The sequence below is a fragment of the Lineus longissimus genome, chromosome 12 (genome assembly GCF_910592395.1).
Source record: "Lineus longissimus chromosome 12, tnLinLong1.2, whole genome shotgun sequence".
NCBI lineage: Eukaryota > Metazoa > Nemertea > Pilidiophora > Heteronemertea > Lineidae > Lineus > Lineus longissimus.
Window position 1 is genome coordinate 16,292,537 of NC_088319.1, and position 22,238 is coordinate 16,314,774.

The window sequence follows — 22,238 nt, forward strand, 5'->3', positions numbered from 1 at the left end:
CTATTGTGGCGCGCTCGTTTGCATACCGCATATAAGAGGCGAATAAAATCTCCATTTCAACATGAAAGACTTGACGGTTCAGCGCTGAAGGTGTTTGACTGTGGATCGGCTGGTCACGGGTTCGACCCCCGGTGAATCTGCCGAATTTTTTTTTTCCTTTTTTCTTCTTCCTTGTCTTGTTATCTAATCATCCATGTACAGATGTGAACATTTTCATTATCATCATTATCATACCCCGCACCCAAACTTTTCAAACTCCAGCACATACTGATTCCGGGCGTTCGAGTACATGAATTATGAGGTAGATGTATTGTTTCAATCATCGCAAAACGGCCAGTTTTCTCAGGTACGGGTACCGGAGTGGCGTGCGTCTTTTTCATTGAAACGACCTCGCACGGCCGGCATCGACATATATCGTCGTTGATGATGGAGAGAGCGGTAGCCGGTACATATTGAGCACGGTTCACTAGCAGTTCAATGTGCTCATGACGTGACGAGAGCAAATCTCACGGGTGGGGCGGAAATTCGCCATATTGCTGACATCATCGGCGCCAACAACTGTTTCTTTTGACCCTGCCGGAGTCTTTCAAAACAATAAATGATTGTGTCTGACCCTGCTGACCTCGATTTTGAAAAACTTTTTAAAAAAGGTCATTCAAACGTTAAATCAACTGCAAAGATAATCTTTTATATCACTGAGTTATATACATACGATATGTTGAGAAAAATATGTACAACTATCGAAATATACGATTACTTGGAACTATTTCGGCTAATCACTTTGCCACCTGCGCGACCTTGTCACTATTGTGGCGCGCTCGTTTGCATACCGCATATAAGAGGCGAATAAAATCTACATTTCAACATGAAAGACTTGACGGTTCAGCGCTGAAGGTGTTTGACTGTGGATCGGCTGGTCACGGGTTCGACCCCCGGTGAATCTGCCGAATTTTTTTTTTCCTTTTTTCTTCTTCCTTGTCTTGTTATCTAATCATCCATGTACAGATGTGAACATTTTCATTATCATCATTATCATACCCCGCACCCAAACCTTTCAAACTCCAGCACATACTGATTCCGGGCGTTCGAGTACATGAATTATGAGGTAGATGTATTGTTTCAATCATCGCAAAACGGCCAGTTTTCTCAGGTACGGGTACCGGAGTGGCGTGCGTCTTTTTCATTGAAACGACCTCGCACGGCCGGCATCGACATATATCGTCGTTGATGATGGACAGAGCGGTAGCCGGTACATATTGAGCACGGTTCACTAGCAGTTCAATGTGCTCATGACGTGACGAGAGCAAATCTCACGGGTGGGGCGGAAATTCGCCATATTGCTGACATCATCGGCGCCAACAACTGTTTCTTTTGACCCTGCCGGAGTCTTTCAAAACAATAAATGATTGTGTCTGACCCTGCTGACCTCGATTTTGAAAAACTTTTTAAAAAAGGTCATTCAAACGTTAAATCAACTGCAAAGATAATCTTTTATATCACTGAGTTATATACATACGATATGTTGAGAAAAATATGTACAACTATCGAAATATACGATTACTTGGAACTATTTCGGCTAATCACTTTGCCACCTGCGCGACCTTGTCACTATTGTGGCGCGCTCGTTTGCATACCGCATATAAGAGGCGAATAAAATCTCCATTTCAACATGAAAGACTTGACGGTTCAGCGCTGAAGGTGTTTGACTGTGGATCGGCTGGTCACGGGTTCGACCCCCGGTGAATCTGCCGAATTTTTTTTTTCCTTTTTTCTTCTTCCTTGTCTTGGTATCTAATCATCCATGTACAGATGTGAACATTTTCATTATCATCATTATCATACCCCGCACCCAAACTTTTCAAACTCCAGCACATACTGATTCCGGGCGTTCGAGTACATGAATTATGAGGTAGATGTATTGTTTCAATCATCGCAAAACGGCCAGTTTTCTCAGGTACGGGTACCGGAGTGGCGTGCGTCTTTTTCATTGAAACGACCTCGCACGGCCGGCATCGACATATATCGTCGTTGATGATGGAGAGAGCGGTAGCCGGTACATATTGAGCACGGTTCACTAGCAGTTCAATGTGCTCATGACGTGACGAGAGCAAATCTCACGGGTGGGGCGGAAATTCGCCATATTGCTGACATCATCGGCGCCAACAACTGTTTCTTTTGACCCTGCCGGAGTCTTTCAAAACAATAAATGATTGTGTCTGACCCTGCTGACCTCGATTTTGAAAAACTTTTTAAAAAAGGTCATTCAAACGTTAAATCAACTGCAAAGATAATCTTTTATATCACTGAGTTATATACATACGATATGTTGAGAAAAATATGTACAACTATCGAAATATACGATTACTTGGAACTATTTCGGCTAATCACTTTGCCACCTGCGCGACCTTGTCACTATTGTGGCGCGCTCGTTTGCATACCGCATATAAGAGGCGAATAAAATCTCCATTTCAACATGAAAGACTTGACGGTTCAGCGCTGAAGGTGTTTGACTGTGGATCGGCTGGTCACGGGTTCGACCCCCGGTGAATCTGCCGAATTTTTTTTTCCTTTTTTCTTCTTCCTTGTCTTGTTATCTAATCATTCATGTACAGATGTAAACATTTTCATTATCATCATTATCATACCCCGCACCCAAACTTTTCAAACTCCAGCACATACTGATTCCGGGCGTTCGAGTACATGAATTATGAGGTAGATGTATTGTTTCAATCATCGCAAAACGGCCAGTTTTCTCAGGTACGGGTACCGGAGTGGCGTGCGTCTTTTTCATTGAAACGACCTCGCACGGCCGGCATCGACATATATCGTCGTTGATGATGGAGAGAGCGGTAGCCGGTACATATTGAGCACGGTTCACTAGCAGTTCAATGTGCTCATGACGTGACGAGAGCAAATCTCACGGGTGGGGCGGAAATTCGCCATATTGCTGACATCATCGGCGCCAACAACTGTTTCTTTTGACCCTGCCGGAGTCTTTCAAAACAATAAATGATTGTGTCTGACCCTGCTGACCTCGATTTTGAAAAACTTTTTAAAAAAGGTCATTCAAACGTTAAATCAACTGCAAAGATAATCTTTTATATCACTGAGTTATATACATACGATATGTTGAGAAAAATATGTACAACTATCGAAATATACGATTACTTGGAACTATTTCGGCTAATCACTTTGCCACCTGCGCGACCTTGTCACTATTGTGGCGCGCTCGTTTGCATACCGCATATAAGAGGCGAATAAAATCTCCATTTCAACATGAAAGACTTGACGGTTCAGCGCTGAAGGTGTTTGACTGTGGATCGGCTGGTTACGGGTTCGACCCCCGGTGAATCTGCCGAATTTTTTTTTTCCTTTTTTCTTCTTCCTTGTCTTGTTATCTAATCATCCATGTACAGATGTGAACATTTTCATTATCATCATTATCATACCCCGCACCCAAACTTTTCAAACTCCAGCACATACTGATTCCGGGCGTTCGAGTACATGAATTATGAGGTAGATGTATTGTTTCAATCATCGCAAAACGGCCAGTTTTCTCAGGTACGGGTACCGGAGTGGCGTGCGTCTTTTTCATTGAAACGACCTCGCACGGCCGGCATCGACATATATCGTCGTTGATGATGGACAGAGCGGTAGCCGGTACATATTGAGCACGGTTCACTAGCAGTTCAATGTGCTCATGACGTGACGAGAGCAAATCTCACGGGTGGGGCGGAAATTCGCCATATTGCTGACATCATCGGCGCCAACAACTGTTTCTTTTGACCCTGCCGGAGTCTTTCAAAACAATAAATGATTGTGTCTGACCCTGCTGACCTCGATTTTGAAAAACTTTTTAAAAAAGGTCATTCAAACGTTAAATCAACTGCAAAGATAATCTTTTATATCACTGAGTTATATACATACGATATGTTGAGAAAAATATGTACAACTATCGAAATGTTCCCGGTTTATGTACTCGGGGCATGCATGGCCTGGAGAGATTCATATTTTTACAATAGGATTGGCGTTCACGTTGGCGCGTCGGAGGTTTTGCGAAAACTCCCTACAACTCGCGACAACTCGTAATCCGAGGATTCTTGCCTAACTGTTAACCGCCGCGCGCAACTGTATAATTAACTGATTTAGATTATAATACAAGACAGTGCAATTACTTCACACTTGATGGACAGCTCCCTCGTTGAAGCCTCATCTGCGCAACTGGTCTCAAACCGCCATGTTCTCCATTCAGAAAAATCACCGCCTGCAACAGGAATGTTTCATTAGCCAGCGTTCCCGCGAGCAAGCTTCATTATCGCTTGTCATTCATGAAAAATTATAAACGGCAGACGATAACAACCCCGTCCCAGCCACCAGTTAGCAAGGACGACGCATGTTTTCTTCAATCTGCTCATAGGAGGCACGATCATAGCGTAACTACCTACCTCTGCTGAAGAAGTCCTTTTCCCACCCCATCACTTCAACACGTGCTGAATCAGAACTATTTCTGTGAAGGCGAAATAGCGCCGCTATCGTATCAACTTATCACAAGCGTTTTTTGCAAGTACACAATGTATATACTTGTATTTGAAATATCACGAAGCACACCATGGCAACATTTTGGACACTTTACATTGTGCTGATTTTGAGTACAGTACTTAGTGAATCAGTAAACAAACTGTGGAAAACCGTTTGCACCACGTGACATGTTTCAGCCAATCTATTACTCCAGCAAATACCCATCCGCCAGTAGCATGTCGGTATAGAGTAACCAGCCTGGTTACTCTAAGGTACAGCCGAGTATAGTTGTCCCAACCACACCCGAACACAAATTAAGACATCCGCAGTTTGCCGATTATCTTCCCTTTCGATAAGCGAATAAGAGCCATAGTGAACGAGGTCTTGAGAGATTATGTTTTTCTCATGTCATCGTCAAAAAGACGGAACTGGATGTGCGCATGCGTCTGCCTTCTTTTCATTCATGAGAGCTGGTGCATTGCCGCGGGGATTGGATGCTGCGTTCCGTGCCATAATGAGCTCAGAAAAACATTCACTGATTATTTCTCTAGCGATCACGTGCCGCCTTGCCTCTTAGGAAGGGTTATTGATCGACCGCCGTATCGCCGACACACTCTCCGGCACGGAGTCTTGTCTCACTCAAGACATGGCTTGCTACTGGAGGGTATCGTCTGCAGACGACTGCAGTCGATGGCGCCGGAGAATTAGGTGCATTTTTTAGAAACTCCTCGATCTGCTAGAGTTTCAGCGAGCAGTTTCAGAGCTAATAGTCTGCTTAATATGATGCGAGCTTAGAGGATGACGGAGAACGACCGGTCGCTAGGAGACGCATTTTTCAGAAACAGACGAGGCGGTGGGATCAGATGGGGGAATTGGTTTAGGTAGAGAAAAACCGGCGAATAATTCTATTCGTTAGTCAACCCATGGCGCGCTTGCGTTTGCTGGCTGGCTGGACCTTTTTTACGATTATGTATAAAGAACGGTTCCAGAATCGCGTTCCGACTCCACACTCGTCATAAGTTTTGCGGCTTTTCGAGCACCACAAATATGCATCAGAGGTTTTTTTCAGAGAAATGGAAAAAACAAAAAATGTTTGCGCTTGTAAAAACCCTCGAAGGTTTTTTTCATTTCCTTAAAAAACCTCTTCACAGTACGGTACACGTAGTATATAGTTCCAACTGAACGATAGCTGCATCAGTGTTTAAAACGGGCACCGCGCTCGAGAGTACATCAGTGTCATTCACAGCGAAATTCTCTCAACTTAGTCCTATATTCGCTGCACGTCGTTAGATAATCGCCCCTGTAATTGATGGAACGCGATTTGAAAAACAATTGCGTTGAACTGATGACATGTAATGTGGACTTGATGCAATATTAGCACGTTCTTCCATTTCAAATGTCGTGTTTTCATCCCGGGACGGAAATCCTTAATTTTCGTGCAAGAGTTGAGAGACTGCAACAAGTCGTGACTTGGTGGTCAATCAACCTGAACACCTTTAAACCTTTAACTTGAATAAGTTTTGTTGGTCTACTTTGGAGAAAGATATTAGACTAAATCACAGTATTCCACTGATGAGTTTCTTTTGATGAAGATTCCACCCATGTCTTTGAAGGGGGTCGTGTTAATTAATATAGGATAGCTAATTGGGCATGCGCAGTGCTCATCGGTGATATGACGCCAAACGTGCCTCGGCAGACGATCATGTAATACCACTTTCCTTAATGAGAATTCTTGCTGAAAGGCAAATTATCTCCAAACCTCCGGTAGAAGACCGTAGAAACCCCAATACAGATTCAGATCACTCTCTGGACAAGTCGAGCGTAGGTGATAATGGCTGTGACACGCGCCTTTTAACGTGCCGGCTTTAACCCCTGAAAAAGATATGTTGATGTCAGTGCCACAAAGGGCGCGACCAGGTATCGATTACTTCCCATTAATTAACCGTATACTATCAGGTGTCTTAATCCGCCTGAGATATCTGGCTTACGAGTGCGCCGCATCCGCGCCCAGTCTCGGCGTGTGCCACATGCTGGTACTTTTCAACGTTAGGCGAATATGATTTGGATCGATGTAATTGCCTCTCGAAGAAAAACCGAAAGGAAAATTGTCTTTCTTAATATAGGAGAGGCTCTTCGCAAAACAAAATTACTATATCATTTATACGATTTTATTTTTAGCTGAGCAACGTGACCAATGGATTCGATCGTTAAGAATTGCGCGAGACTAAAGTTCACCGCGCCCTAGTTCTCGCCAGTGCAGTCGAGGACACGCGAGCCATTATTATCGGGGATCTCCAGAGAGACGACTCTTTTTTTCTTCTGCCTGCGTTCAGCGGCGGTTCTGCATATAGATTGCTTGCTAATGGCACATCATGGCAGTTTTATGGATAAGACGGCGGCAAGCGTTTATAAAAGTTTATAGGACCAATGAACTCGCTACGATAAAACTAAGACCCACCGATAAAAATACCGAGACTCAAAAAACTTTGGTCGAAACTAAAAAGCAAAATTGTGGACATCTTTATTCTAAACAGGCGGGTTACTAAAACCCGCATTCTGAGATACAGATATTTGTTTGAAATATCGAGAGGCGGAGTATATTGAAAATCACTGGTTATGTCATAATGGATCGGACTGAGCAGGGACATATTTTGTTGTAGTGCAAAAAGAGCTATAGAGAATTAGATATTGATTTACCCTCGCGGCGGCTACCATGGTAACAAATACTATTTGTCTGAACTGCCGCGCGTTTACGTAAACGAGATAAATGACAAACGGTTGCCAAAGCGACGGCCCGTTCGCTCAAAAAAAACAACAAGTTGTTTACTACAATACAACCCAGAACAAAATTATTTACGTTATCTCGTGTCATTAGCCTCGGACCTGGGGATCCATTCTCTTCCATCCTTGCATGAGGATGGCTGTTTTACAGCAACCAAAGACGAGGTTGGTCGCATCGTTTCCCTAGTATCAAGTTATCTGTAGATACGTCTATTGTTTATCGGCAAATTTGGATGCCGTCTAGACTATCCCCAGTGCCGTATATAGGCCTAAACATTTATGGAAATATTTCCAACTAGGCAGAAAGTTGAAACCATGTCGGAGCCTATTCAATGCCAAGTCCTACAGACTAAGACTTTGACGTCATCTGTCTCAACGGTTTAAGGGGAACTGTAGACATAAGCCAAGTTGGCCACATATAATTGAACAAATTCGCCACTAGGTGAGCTACGATCTCGCATAGGCACTATCCACACTCGGACTGGAAACACCATCCTAGGAAATCAGGGTTTAATGTTCGCTTCTCCGGCCCTCGGCCGATGGTGGAACACCGGAAGTCCTTCATCACAAAGTCGAACAAGTTACAGTTCCCTATAAAACTGTGCACAACTGGTCAACAGGAGTCGAACAATTCGACCATCTTGTCCATGCCTATAGAACGGTTTGCGCAGGCGTATGGCGACGTGAGCACGTCAAATGTAGAAAAGAGTGCTCCGTATCAAAAAGCTGTAGCAAACAGTACTGATTATTACATGGAAATATATGGGGGCCTCAAAGGCAAAGGGGACCGTCAAAGGGCTATACACTGATGTATTCACTCTGAGCGACTCACGAAGCTACAGTAAATAGTACATTTTTACGTTACATCATCACAAAAGTGCGACCAAAGAGGATGAAGTCAGGAATTTCAGTTGTAGCATTTTCTCAGTCATTTGCTTCGAGACTTCACTGGGACTGAGAAACCCATTCTACCAGGCGGAAAATGGTTTCCACCGCGCCCATTTTTTTAATGGACGACTCAGTACCAGTCTCCAAGAGAATTACTCCGGTGACACAGCACCACAAATGGAAAAAGAAACCATCCATAATGCACCACGTTTGCATCTTTCAAGCACTCAGGGGGTATTTTTCAACAAACGCGTTTCCATGGTTTCCGTAACGCAGTAAATGGATGCAAGCAGCTCGCGGGAATGTTTGATGCCGATAAATTTTTGTCGGAGTCTTCAGAAAGAAAGCAGTTTCTAAGCGGAGAGATTGCGATGAGCTGCTCGAAACTCAGCATTCGTGTATCGTTTGACTTCGCCGCAATCAGTTTCGTAACAACTGCACAATCTTTCCATTTTTGTAGAAAGGTTCCAAAGCAAACTGTCTTCACGTTCCTTTTTCTTTTGTTTTGACCTATATTCTATTGGCTCTTGAGGAAACCCTCGGTCTGCAGTCTGCAATCAGCAAGCATTCTGCCCGCAGAGATCCGAGGTTGTTAATGAGCCGCGGGCAGACTCTCAGAATTCGAACACAACTGTCTCCCGTTGCTGGGAAGATTGGCGGCTGGCTTGTTTGTTTCGATCAACCTCCGCGCAGCTTCTGCGTATAACTTGTTCAATTTGACATCGTTGTCTCACTACAGGTCACAGGTTATTTCAATTCGCTACCAGGAGGCGCTGGTGTTACTAGGAAATATCGCATAACAGAGAGCGCTGCTCTCGAATACGAACATAAAACCACACGACTTGAAGAAAACCCCTGAACCCGAACTTTACAAACTCACTGTGTCATCACGGTACCCCCACTAGCTTTCGCAAGGTTGATTTCAGCGCTTGTTGACGACCTCGGCCGAAGGAGGCTAGTAGCCTACAGTTCAGCTTTAATACTTTTTAATAACCTGAATTTTCGCGCACGCAACCAATGACGCATTTTCTAATCAAGCATTTCATTTCCTTGATGGCGATGAGCAGGTCTCCGAGTTATTACCTGTGTGGATGATTTATCTGCACAAATGATCATGCACGGCATACCACTTTTTGCAATTTTGTCAAAACAAATGCATGAAAATCACGATCGGGGAAGGAAGAGGCAGTATAACCCTAGACTAATACTTCGTAGAGGGTAGCGGATCGAACCTATACCTGGCCCTGTCTCCGACTCGTGGCTTCCCACATACTCCACCCAAAGTACAAACATTCAATAGGGTATAAACCGGGTTTATGAGTCCACCGGTGGACATTCATTTTGAAATAGACATGTGTTTCGAACGCTGCTCTCGTCACAGCCCCAGTGAACATCTTTTGGTGTTCCCCATAATTATTTTAGTGTTTCTGTACAACAGACATCAAGAGAGAGACAAAGATTCAGAATAACGCTACAACGGTCTCGTTAATATCGATCGTCTGCCAGCCAGCCAGACACCGCGTCCTCTCGATGAACCCCATCGTCTGGCGCTCTACCGACGACCACGCCTTATTCAATTTGCTCAGCTGAGTTATGGCTTGCGATCATGATTCAACATCCTGAGATTCAGGGTTTTTCACGCCTTTCCTACGCCATGAAATATTGAGAGGCGGGGTGGGGTGTCTTGAAAACCACTGGTTATATGAGGAAGGCTATTCAATGGAACGATGCCTTTCCTTCATCAGGCAGACAGAAGGCTGGCGGGCAAATCAGTGTATTGATTTCCTTTCTTGCTTGATACCTGCGCCGGAATGCCGATGAGGCGGGCGCGCCAGGCAGGCGACAGGACACGAGATATGGATAATGACCGCTGTCCTCATCTCACCTCGAGAAGGCCACCGGGGACAGCTAGAACACGCACAACGGGTGACGCAAAACGAATGCATCAGCCTCTGTCGTTCGTTGTATAAAATGATAAATAAACAATTAATGTATTCGCACAAAATGATAAGAAAAGTCACGGAAGGAATATCTAACGAAGCGACAGCCACAGGGACTTTCTACTCGACATTTTTGGTGTCAGAGGTTACGTACGTATAATGGAAAAAATTGTCTCAGTAGATTTTATCATCAAATCCCGAAATCGCGGATTGACGGAGAAGAAAATACCGCAGATGTAATGTTGCTAATGGAAATACGACTACAATGTATATATAAATGCAACTACGGTAATACGAACAATTTATTGCTCAGCAAATCCTTTCGGTTGCCCATGAAAATACGGATTATGTATGGGAGTAATGATACTTATTGCACGGCGCCATCGGGTATTTCAGCAAGCAGGAATGACAGGGAATGGTTTATATCACAAGTTTTAATTAATATGAAAGTATGCCAGATATCATGCCTCAAGCGACGAGAAGGAGTTGCTGAAGACTCTGCACTGTCCCATTGTTCGACATCGGGATCAGGAGCTCGAACAATGGGACAGGACCTGGCGTTGGTGTTGCGGGGATTTGCGAAAACTCACTACTGCTTTCATTACCTTGATTCGCATGATTCCCAACGAAAATGGACAAGCCTTTCTCTTCTCAATATCTGCAGTTAAAACTTTTATTGGCACTTTCATTATATGTCGGACTACCACGCTGTACAAGACAACAAGTACTTCAATAAACCATGTTGGTTTTGGGTATCATTGGAAAATGGTGGAGAAATGGCAGTTTGAGTACCCGGTATGTCCTTGATGCGTAGTCCTGCACGTCCGTACCGTATAGCCTACCCATGGCCCATTCAAGTGGTGATCACGCTGCCCATAACAAGCGGCGCGGGTCAGGCTGTGGCAGCCCTGGTCGCGCGCCGGCATATGTCCGCATCCTTTCGTGCTCAACGTTATCCCATCCAGTTCAATCTTCATGGTAAGACTATATGAGGAACGCTGAAAAACCGTTAGGACTCTTGTCTGCGTTCATTTCGTTGTATGGGGAATGCTGAAAAGCAGTTGGCCTGGGGACGTAGAAAGACCGCTGGCATCAGGTAGTTTCGATCGTGTTACGGCGCAATAGAATCATATACACTCTCAATTACATATTGTATGTACCAGTGAAACTACCAGTATAATATGACATATCCTTGCTTTCCCTTGTATCAACACTAATACGATAGTGATAGTCAATCCGGCTACCGCTGGCGTTCAATATCAAGAAGGGTAATAAGGTAAATTGGCCTTAAGCAAACAGACAACAGCATACCGTACTTCATGAACCTCGCAAAGCATTATTATGATAGGGAAAGTCACCCGACGACTGGGTACTTCGCGTTGGTCTCCGTCGTGTTTTTTCACATCATTGGATGCCATCGTATAACAACGACGACACAAAGCGGTAAGAACTTGTCTATAGTCAACACAGCTTCATTGATTTCTGCACATATGATCGTGTGTACCAGGTGACCCGACTTTCGAAGCGTATATAATTGAATCTCGAGGGCCGGTGAAGAACTAGGTGAAGAGTATTCTGTACGAGAGATCTCAACTCAAGAACGAGGCAGTTTCATTACTCTATTGCAGAAATAGAGACGAGTGAGAGGAAATCAATAGCATGAAGACGGATACCGTCCTTATGCATAATGGATGTACCATGCTTTCTGCGATGCTTTGTGTTCTCGATATGATCAGCTGCTTTCAAAGCCGAAAAGCTCTAGTGAATGTGTATGTCTAATCATCGCCAAACATTCAGTGATAAAATGGTAGGGGCATGTATTCCTCCATAGATTTCATATAAAGGCAAGCTCAATGAAAAAGAAAACTCTCTATTTTGAAAGTAACAAGATTTTCAATTTATTTACTGTTTAAAATTTGCAGATTATCCTCCTTACCCGGTAATGGTTGGTTACCAACAATATTGTCTGAGCAACCCTTCTTTCAATAATGCTTTCTACCATCTCTACCACACAAGGGGCAAATATCTTGATGAAAATGGCAAGCACGATTGATAGAACAGCCACTAAACAAAGTCACAAGTTTTACATCACAGCCTTGAAGTCACACAGACCTAACATTCTGATGCAGCGGTAACTCCACCCTGCGTATTGTACAACCCCATGAGCATGTTATTTGGGTTCTAAGACTCACCAACGTCTTAGATTCTATGGTAACCAATGGTATCTAGGTTGATACCACAGTTACCAAGTCACCAGCAAGCTTAACACTGGTTACCTAGCAACCATATGTGGACTTAGCAACCAAGATGGAAACTTAGTTACCACCATGATTACCTGGCAATAGTAACAGTTTCTAAGCTCTGGGTAGTGACCATGAATACGGAAAATTACTTGTGGCACCTTGGTCACACCCTTTGCAGAACCATTCAGTCACGTGACTTTCACCTCGGTTGAAAACATGCCCTGCCTATCAAAGGTCAAGGCCAAAGGACTGTGTCACTATGGAAACATCTGCTGTCATCAAACAGTGGTCAAAGGTACAAGGTGGTCACTTTTCTGCTGGAAGTATACTTACTACGACAAGGCACAGACAGTTAACCCTTTCTGTCTAGGACAGCACTAATCTGCCCTGTGACCTTTTTAACGCATCTGCTAATCATTACACAAATTCAATAGCACAAAGCACATGGAAACAAAAGTGAAGAGGGCCATAACAGATGGTGTAAAACCTCAATCAGTATAACCTTAACTTTTTGCGTTGTATGTTTCACTTCACATACTTACAGCACAACATAACAGTCTCAATTTAGCAGAGATCATCTCCAAGGTTGGATTGAAATGATTGATACAGGATGTCTCCACAATGGTTAGATTACCTCACAATTGTGTAGGGTTTGTCAGTGATTCTTTCTACTCTAATAGCACAAGTAAAGCTAAGCGAGTATAAAGTCACACATATGCTTTACTTTGTTGTTGTCACAGTTACAATACATACATATTCTAAACAATTACACTCATCAGATTCTAGATTGGCCCTCTCACTGTCTTACTATATCATTTTAACCAAAACCGGGTTCACTTATCATAGTTATATCTTAATGGTTCACTTCTTCGATGTAGAACATATTTACACTCGTTTTTTACTCCTATCGACTATATTCACAGACCCGATCATACATCTTTTTCAAAGTCTGTTCTTAATAAATTGCTTATAGCACAGCTCTTACACGATATCAGCACATAATAACCCCTAATATATAATCCATATATACACATAATTACAGAGTCACAGTACATACTATTTCAATACCTTCCAGCAGAAAAGAGCCAACAGCCACTTCACGAAATTCCATACAACAAATTTTCTGCGACCTAGTGATGTACTAGAAACGACTAATGATACCATACAGTATTCAAAACCATTCCTTCTCCGCATATGTGCCAGTTTAGTTTGGCCTTATTTGTACTCAAGGCTTTGGTGTTTCTGCCAAGAAACTTTATGACTTATCATCAATGTTGCATCACTTGTCTTTAAATACACCAGAGCACCAGCAATTTTACATTCGAATACCAAGATGATATTTTATATCATCAAGAATAAATAGAGGGTTTGTTCATTATTAAAATAATCAACATAAAATGGCCTCCCTCCTCATTTCAAGTAAGTCACAATCCCTATATTTGAGCTTTCCAGCCACCCCTCCATTATAACACAGCACATTTTGATGCTACGGAGGCTAAATCGCAGAAAATTTCCAAACCGTCACCATCTATTTCACAATCGAACCTATATATATAGTTATACACCAACAGTATAATACAGTAAAACTTACCAGCTTTTCACAGACACAATGCCGCATTGGACTAAATGCTGACAAGATCTCATCATGAACCTTTACTTGTTTTCTATGATTTTGTCTTTAACAGATCTTCGGCCACACAAGAGTGGGAAGGAATTTGCCAAGTTCTCGGGTTACCTTGGAGACATAATGATTGCCACATGTAAATCCCTGCCGTTACACAACAAAGTTATCAAACATGAGAATTGTGTGACGCACCCGAATGGAGCAATACTGCTTGAATGCTATGCCATATTCGGTCAAATCAAGTATGAAATCATTCAAACCAAACTTTCCTTAGACTCGGAACTAACTTTGAGGAAGCACCTTTTTAAATCCAATAAATTGGTTTTTTGAACATTTCTTATCCAAATAAAGAGGAAAACTTCCTTATAAAATCCATACACCAATCCCCTTTGGTAACCGGAAAAACTGGCAAATCCCACCCTGAAGAATTCCAATAAACCTGAAACTCATGTGCTTCCAGTTTCTGTCTTGTGGCCTCGGAAGAAGATGTGTAAAATCCAAAGGCTTTTAAGTAGACAACATTGCTTGCGCCCACAAGTGACAAGGGTCACTCACATTTTACAATATAATCAAAGTACAATAATTGAATTTCCCTGAATTTGTGTAATTCGTTTTGAAGACTGCTCGTAACTACGAAAGAGCAAATGAATAATGATTTAGTGAAAACGTGCAGGAGATAAACCCGGCCCTTATCGCATCTACACGAAATGCCTCTTCAAATTGGACCAAATTAAGTACACAAACGGCCACAAAACCAAAACTGGTTTCATTTCCTTACCCTTACGTTGGGAACTAATTTCCTGCATTTTAGACCCATTTTTGAAAGCTTGATGAGCGATAGAAATTGTGCCAATTTTTTTAAGAGCAACAAATTATCAAGCAGATACATTTGTAGTAAATTTCATAAATTCTAAGCCAAATTCAAACATTGTGTGTTCATGAAACAAACACTGAAAAAGAACATTCAAAAGTCTTCTATTTGTTCTCTAAAACTGTCGACACTTCTTTCTAGAGTGCAACCAAAAAATATAATTAACACATTTCAAACTTGTATAAAATGAGAAAATTCTACATTTGCCAAATAAATTAATTAAAAAGACACTTGTCAATATATATTTGGTTTGTGTCCCTGATTTTTTTTGTATAGTAACAGTTCCACATGTGATCCAATTAATAAAACCTAAACATGAACTCGTACAAATTTTCTTTCCCCTAAAGTGTGTACCAATCACTGGTAGTGATTGAAAAATGGGCACTCTGCACACCGAATGGGCGCGGTCAAATGTCAAAGTTAACACTTGTGTCTGAGTTCGGGTTCACCCCAGTTCAAACATCATTGAATGAAGCAAATGCTAGTTAACATTTAGTAACACTGGTTGACACGTTGGGTCACCCTGTAGTGTGGTTACAGAAAGACTCTGATCTGTATATCTGTATCTCAGAGAGCGAGCTGGAATTGTCACCGCAAATTTATTCCCACCCAGACTACCCTTGTCATAAAATCAAGAATTTAAGGTGCGAAAGCCGTAATTTATATGATGTATACCCGTATATTAATCAACAAAATCAAAATATGAAATGAGTAGTATTCTCTATGGCACAATTTACAATATGGTCATCCTAATGACCTTCAGAGGTCAAGGTCAACATGAGCATAGTAAGGGCAAGGTCACGGAGATGTTGTGCTACCAACTGTCATCTTTGCAAGCATCAAATTTAAATACATCAGTCAATGCCTTACGGAATACCAAAAAGTGAAAAGCAACACGAAATCAACAAAAAAATTCTTTCATGGGAAGAATACGCCCACAAAATCTGGACCTGAGTTTTCCTGGAGCAACGTTAAGCTGACACTCACCATGGTGACAGCAGATAGCACAACTTCCTCGTATTTATACCCGGTGCTGCAAATTACATTATTATTCCACACTCGCTGCAATTCTTGAATAGAAAATGAATCCAGCGAAAACATGCATTAGTCAATCATGTTCAGATTAAAATAATGTGCTAGTTTCAATTGACAATAAGTCTATCAATACAATAACACCTTTAGTGTTGGAATACATAAAAAATTGACATATGCCCGACCAAGATCTGCTTTTTCCAAACACCGATTGAGCTTTAGAAGAAGCTTCAAGTTCGGTTTGAAAAAATCGCGTTGAAGATATCGTTCAGTGAGAAAGTGTCAAGCAGAAATCAGGAAACGCACTGGGACAAAAACACACAACGAAGCCATCGAAATGTTTAAGCAGCTTACGAGGGTCTATCCTCAATCTCAATAAGCATGCGTGTCAAGAACTGAAGGTGGCTTGTCTGCCAACAGCCAAATTCTACTCATCTCACCACATTGTAGTCACATGCCCATCAGATGATATGGAGCACCAATGCTTTCAAAATTTACTGAATGGATCACTATTGTACCACACAACAACTGCTTAAGCAGGTTTCCTTTTGTTTTATCATAAATACAATTACACCCTTATTTGGAAAGAAGTAATATGTACCTCCACTACGATTAGTTCATTATCATTCCCAGCAGACGCCTGGCTCAACCATCAGTCCTAAACAAGCTCATTACAATATCAATATTCTATTTATAGCGAATTCAATGGCACGGCATTTAGAATCAAAGAAGTTCATCAAGATTATCGCCAGATTAAAGGATTTCATGGGTACATAGTTTGAAGTCAACACACAACACATTATAATACATGTACAGGAACACCCTAGAAGGAATCCAAGTTCCGGCTATGATACACTGCTGAGAGTCACACAGTATTTTCACATTGTGCCTTGATTGAAGCTTGGCAACCTCATGAAATCAACAAAATAATTCTGGAGTTTCAGTTACCAACAAATTTCTCCTTTTACCAAAACTCAGTGACACAGGCCGGTCGACAACCCTGTGTGATTAGTTTGGATATGAGAAAAACACTGTATTAGCTTTCAGCTAAATATCTCGTCAAATAATAAATTTTTAGAGCTATGAAGACTTTTACTGAAGAAAATACTTGTGCGACACACAACTTGGAGGAGATGTCATCACGACAGATGGCTAATCTTGCACAAAATATGGAGAAACATGCATCATAACATAAACATTCAATTCATAACCGGGACTAGCAGAAGTCATCTGTTCTTAGCTTTTCAAAGAAAACAAAACGTCATGTTTTCCACAATTCAGATCAGCAACCACAAACAGTTGCTTAGCAACTATTGATCGGTCACTTAGCAACCATCACCAGTACTGAGCAACCACAAATTGCCTAGCAATGGTGATCAGTTACTTAGCAACGGCAACCAGTTACTTAGCAACCATGACCATTCCTCATTGCAACCAACAATAGGTACAGAGAGAAGTGTTGGCAAGGAGCTATGAGGCTCCCTGCCAGAACACTGGATGGAAAATAAATAAGACGCCTTTAATATTAATTCTTTTAAAGCACCATAGAAGAGGCTTTACTTCTTATAGTCACCAGTACAGCGCAATACATGCTAGCCATTAACAGACAAGGCCAAGATGAGAACGATACCGAGTAGCATCAACCAACATTACGAAAGAAATGTCACCACAATTACTCGATAAATTCACCATAAACAATGAATTATTTGCACTTTTATATCTTCACTAGAAGAAGCCTTGTCCATAAAGGTCACCAGCAGTAAGAAGCACATCGACACGACACCAGCATGTGGGCGAGCTACACTATCAGATTATGGTCATCGCCTATGATTTATTCACAAATACGAGACATGATAGGCAGGAATTCTAGCCCTAAACTTCACTGGACAATGGTCAGGAAACATGTACTGCTGGGAGAAGATTATGACCACGAGCCAGCAAGAACTACCAAACACCCACATAGTTATACTCCAATATAATGTACGTTTGGGCAAACTCTAGACAATACAATCACTGATAATATTCCAAAGGACTCACTTAATCAAATGAAGACCACAGAATGATTTGCAGGGGATGTATATACATAGATAAATGTACTCTGTTCAGCACAGAACTGTGTGAACTCATGAGAAAATTATCTTGCTTACCAGAATTTTTACATCACTCGGATTGTTTTTAGAACTGAAAACCGGTCTGAAAAGCATGACACATCTCAAGTCACGAAATAATTGTTACCAAGAGTTGCCCAATTATGCCATCTGCAGGGCCAGGGGTATTGATTATGCAAGGAGTTGCAAATTTTTGCCAAAAAGAGTGACGAGCAAACTCAAATTACCCATTATCATTGTATGAGTGACACCAGGCTTTTATTTCTAGTGATGCACCACATGTGTGGTAACATGACTCCTTACTAATCTTTACCTTATATTTTCATGAAAACATGCACCAGGTACTCTACCGGGGTTTGTGATCAAAAATATTGAAATGATGAAGCCGATAGCAAAAGCCTGAACGAAGACATACACCTCCACAAACTTGATCTCAAACTTTACCATGTTTATATATAATGTGTGTGTATATATAATATATTCATATATTCTTTAATATAGATTCATCTATTTACAAAAACACGCTCATTCTATTTATAAACATAACACATCTGTTGTCAAATTCGGACTATTTTTCCTTTTACACAATAAACAGGACAAAAATATCACCGATATTAAAAACGCCAAAACACATCTACCATAAAACTGGCCTGAATAAAATGAAAAGGTTAGTTTTTCTTTTAAAAAGATATTTTCAATTTAAAAAGTTAACATTATTGATTTCTTTTCAATTTGAGTTTGGCAAAATTTGAAAACAGATGTGATTTTTTGAAGTAATATGAAGTACAATAGCTTTACCACACCATGAATTACCATTAACATACACCACTGTAGTACGATCTTATGCAATAGTAGTATAACCCGCACAAGAAGACATCGACAGCCAAGAAGCCCTCAGCCTCATAGACAGCGAGGACGTCAAAGTTCTTGACATTTTCGTCTTTCTTTAATGCTTTAAATATCAATGGCTCCTCAAACAAAGAGATCGAGACTGATCGAAAAATATAATACTGCAAACCGCAGAATTTGCATGGATGTTTTTTTGGTGGATTTCACGATTTTTGCGAAAATGAAATATGTGAAAAAATATTTTCGACTGGAAAACCAAAAGAAATTCAAAAATCCGTCAAAATAGAAATTGTGAAATTTTAAACATTTTTCAAATTTTTTGCAAGTGGCAAAAATAAATGTGTCAAAATAAAAATTGTGAAATTTTAAACTTTTTTCAAATTTTTAAGGAGTGTGAAAAATTTGTGGTTTGCCATGGTATTGGCAAATATCCATCATCCATCCATGGGCTGAGAGTCACTGCAATATTCAACCAAGGCCGATTAAATCATATTCTAAGTGGAGCAAACTCCATATAATCACACATCAAATTCATTGCGGGGAAAAACGGGGTTAGGACAATTATACATGGTGATGATGATGCTGCCTCTACTTATATAATATGGTAGTTGAAAATACCACGGTCGAAAACAAGACAGGGCCCTGGTGAAGCGGAGCGGCAAACTCATCAAACACACATTCAGAACTTGGACTTGCTGGAGTAGAAATAGAAGACGGCGATCTTAGCCAAACTAATTGTGTTCCGATTGTACTTTGCGTCTAATTCATGTCACTATGTATAGATAATGGAATATTAAAAGTAAACACCAGAAAGGTCAGCAGGCTTTTTTCATAAAACCAGATTGTTTTGGAATAGCAGATATGTTTAACTTTTTTAAACAGGTGCCAGATAAAGGTTGAAGTCCTCTGTCGAACTATGGAACCTAAGGGTCTTTAACCTTCTTACTAAATAACAAGAAATTCACATGACAGAAGTTCATTTTAAAGCTACCAATGAGTGAAGAGTTTTGCATGCTGCTTTTCTTGATAAAGGCAAACTGAAAGCATGTCTAGCATGACACTGTTCATAACCTATTTGATAAATCAGGTGTTATTGAATATTCAGCGGAGGATATATATTTATGCTGGCAACACCTCCCAAACGTCTACTTTATCAATGGTATTCAATCAGTACCAGCTTCCCTTGCTCTCATACTTGCCCAGAACCTGTGTCATCCCATTAGCAAGACATACCAAGAATGTCTTAAAGACTCTTTTCTAACTTTGCCAAAATCACCATAACTTTGGTAGAGCAATCCCACAATAAGTACACAAATGATTTTTGGCAAAATCAGTATGGTACATGTACCGCATATATTAATAATAATTCAGCATGTAAATGAGAGCTTACAGCCAGCGAATCCAAGCACATATTCTCCTGAGCAAGCCTGCCCCAGGTAATCCATATCTCCCAACTCTCCATAGCATATAGACTGTATCTTAATCCACAGAACACTAGTTCATCTGTCTGATTCACTCGTATGCACAGACTCTACACCTCAGCAGACGCTGCATGTTACCGATAGAATGTCACATCCACAATGTCAGAAATCCTAATGATTCTTGTGCATACTCTCGTAACGCCCTATTAAAACCGGAACTGCATTCAAAAGCGGGTATTTGAAGGACTCCAATGATGCCATGTGCTCCTTTAAAGTTCCCTCCAGCTTCGTACCACTGCTCCTGATGCTGCACAAATATACTCCATTGTTCTTGTCTAAGACTTGCCATACCGGTACGAATGTGCACCGGCAATCCATGCCTTCACCTTCGTTTTACATCAGTTATATTCTGTAACATAGCACCAGTTTAAAAGACCCGTAACACAGGAGAAAACACAACAACGTCCATATGCAAGACAGTCCATGGGTTATAGAATAAAAGGTCACTGAAATTAATAGAGAAATGCGAGGCACCCACTTCTTCGAGGACGCATCTCGTGGTTTCGCGATAATGCCCATAAGGTTCGATACTTCCTGAGATCCTCAAGGCAAGTCAGTGGCGCCCTCTAAATTTGACGTTGGTGTGAATGGTTCGGGTGTGCTGCGGTTGCTGCCGTGCGAAGATGGAGACCAGGTTGGCTCTCGGTCCTTGGCGTCATATGGTCGCTTGCTCTAAACAAGAAAATGAACGACTGACTCAAAAGTGGGCTTGGTGCCGATCATAAGTAATGCAGAGGTTAGACGTTCACTTAACTCAAGTTCAACACCAGCAACATGAATGCATAAAACCTACCTACATATGACATGAACTGCATTATTGTATTCAACTTTGACCTAACAGAACAACAAACTGCTAACTGATTCTAAGTAGCCACGCCCACATTACGTTTAGATTTGAGTAGCTCTGATCTAGCAACACAAACAGAATATTTCACCAGCTACATAAACTGATTAACTAATAACACCGGCACTCAAGATTGAGATGAAACTTGAGCAGTTTGTTCTTCGTCGAGAGCCAAGGTTAATCAAACACTTCAAAGTCATTTTTCTCGTGCAGATAACATTTCAAAGACACTTTTTTCTAGATATTTCTCCCGTTTGATGTGTACCTTAGTTTCCATAGACTCCATCTCAACCTTGATGTCGATGATAGGGGAGGAGGTGCGCTTCCTGCTGTAGACCTGCTCGGGGGTGTGTTCACTGCTGATCATGCGCAGGAACTCCAGCTCCTGGAAAACACATGGAAAATCATTCCAATTAAACAAGCAAATGTGCGATTTCAGTCATATGTTGTTTTTCACGATAAGTGGTTTATTGAGCGATTGTTTACAAATAGATAAAGAAAAGCTATTAAGCATACCAAAGTCATAGGTTTGAACTAGGGCGAAATGTGTTAATATTTTACATATGACTCTTTTTTTCCAATGCAATCTTCCTGTCTAACACTTCCCGCCAAAAGTAAACAAACTGATTTCATGAAGAAAATGTTTGATGTAAATGACACGTTACCTTCTCACATGATTTCCTTCTCTCCGTGCTGTGGTTGAAGTCGTTAAGGATATGAAGACCGAGGAGTCTGAACTCATCCATGTAGCGCCGCTTGGCCTTCATCGAGTCGCCGACCTTGCCCTCCAGGGCACACTGCATCATCTCACACTGCTGGTCCAAGCAATCCTGAACCGACTTGCTCGCCAGTGATTCCTCAATGTACGCCTTTGTTGGTGTGTTCAGACCTGAAGCGTAAATGTTTTGATATACATACATGCACTGTTGCTTCATAAAGGTGGGCACCAGGCTGAAAGTGACTAATTTTCCACCTGCTACAAAGTCATAGCCACATTTATGCTATCAACGATGAAATGAATTATGAAATACACAGTATACCACCTGCTCTGTTGGTCAG

General features: G+C 41.4%; 1 protein-coding gene across 2 annotated transcripts in view; it reads right to left on the reverse strand.

Annotated features, from left to right (window-relative positions):
• Positions 1-12,000: 12,000 nt before the first annotated feature.
• LOC135497270 (ski oncogene-like) overlaps positions 12,001-22,238 on the reverse strand; it is a 28,184-nt gene continuing 17,946 nt past the window's right edge. For both annotated transcript variants that reach the window (XM_064787035.1, XM_064787036.1), the window contains exons 5-7: positions 21,845-22,068; positions 21,445-21,564; positions 12,001-21,007 (exon numbers count right to left, since the gene is read on the reverse strand). In XM_064787035.1, the coding sequence (XP_064643105.1) occupies positions 20,879-21,007; positions 21,445-21,564; positions 21,845-22,068 (473 nt within the window). In that variant the 3' untranslated portion in view covers positions 12,001-20,878. The remainder of the gene's footprint in view (positions 21,008-21,444; positions 21,565-21,844; positions 22,069-22,238) is intronic.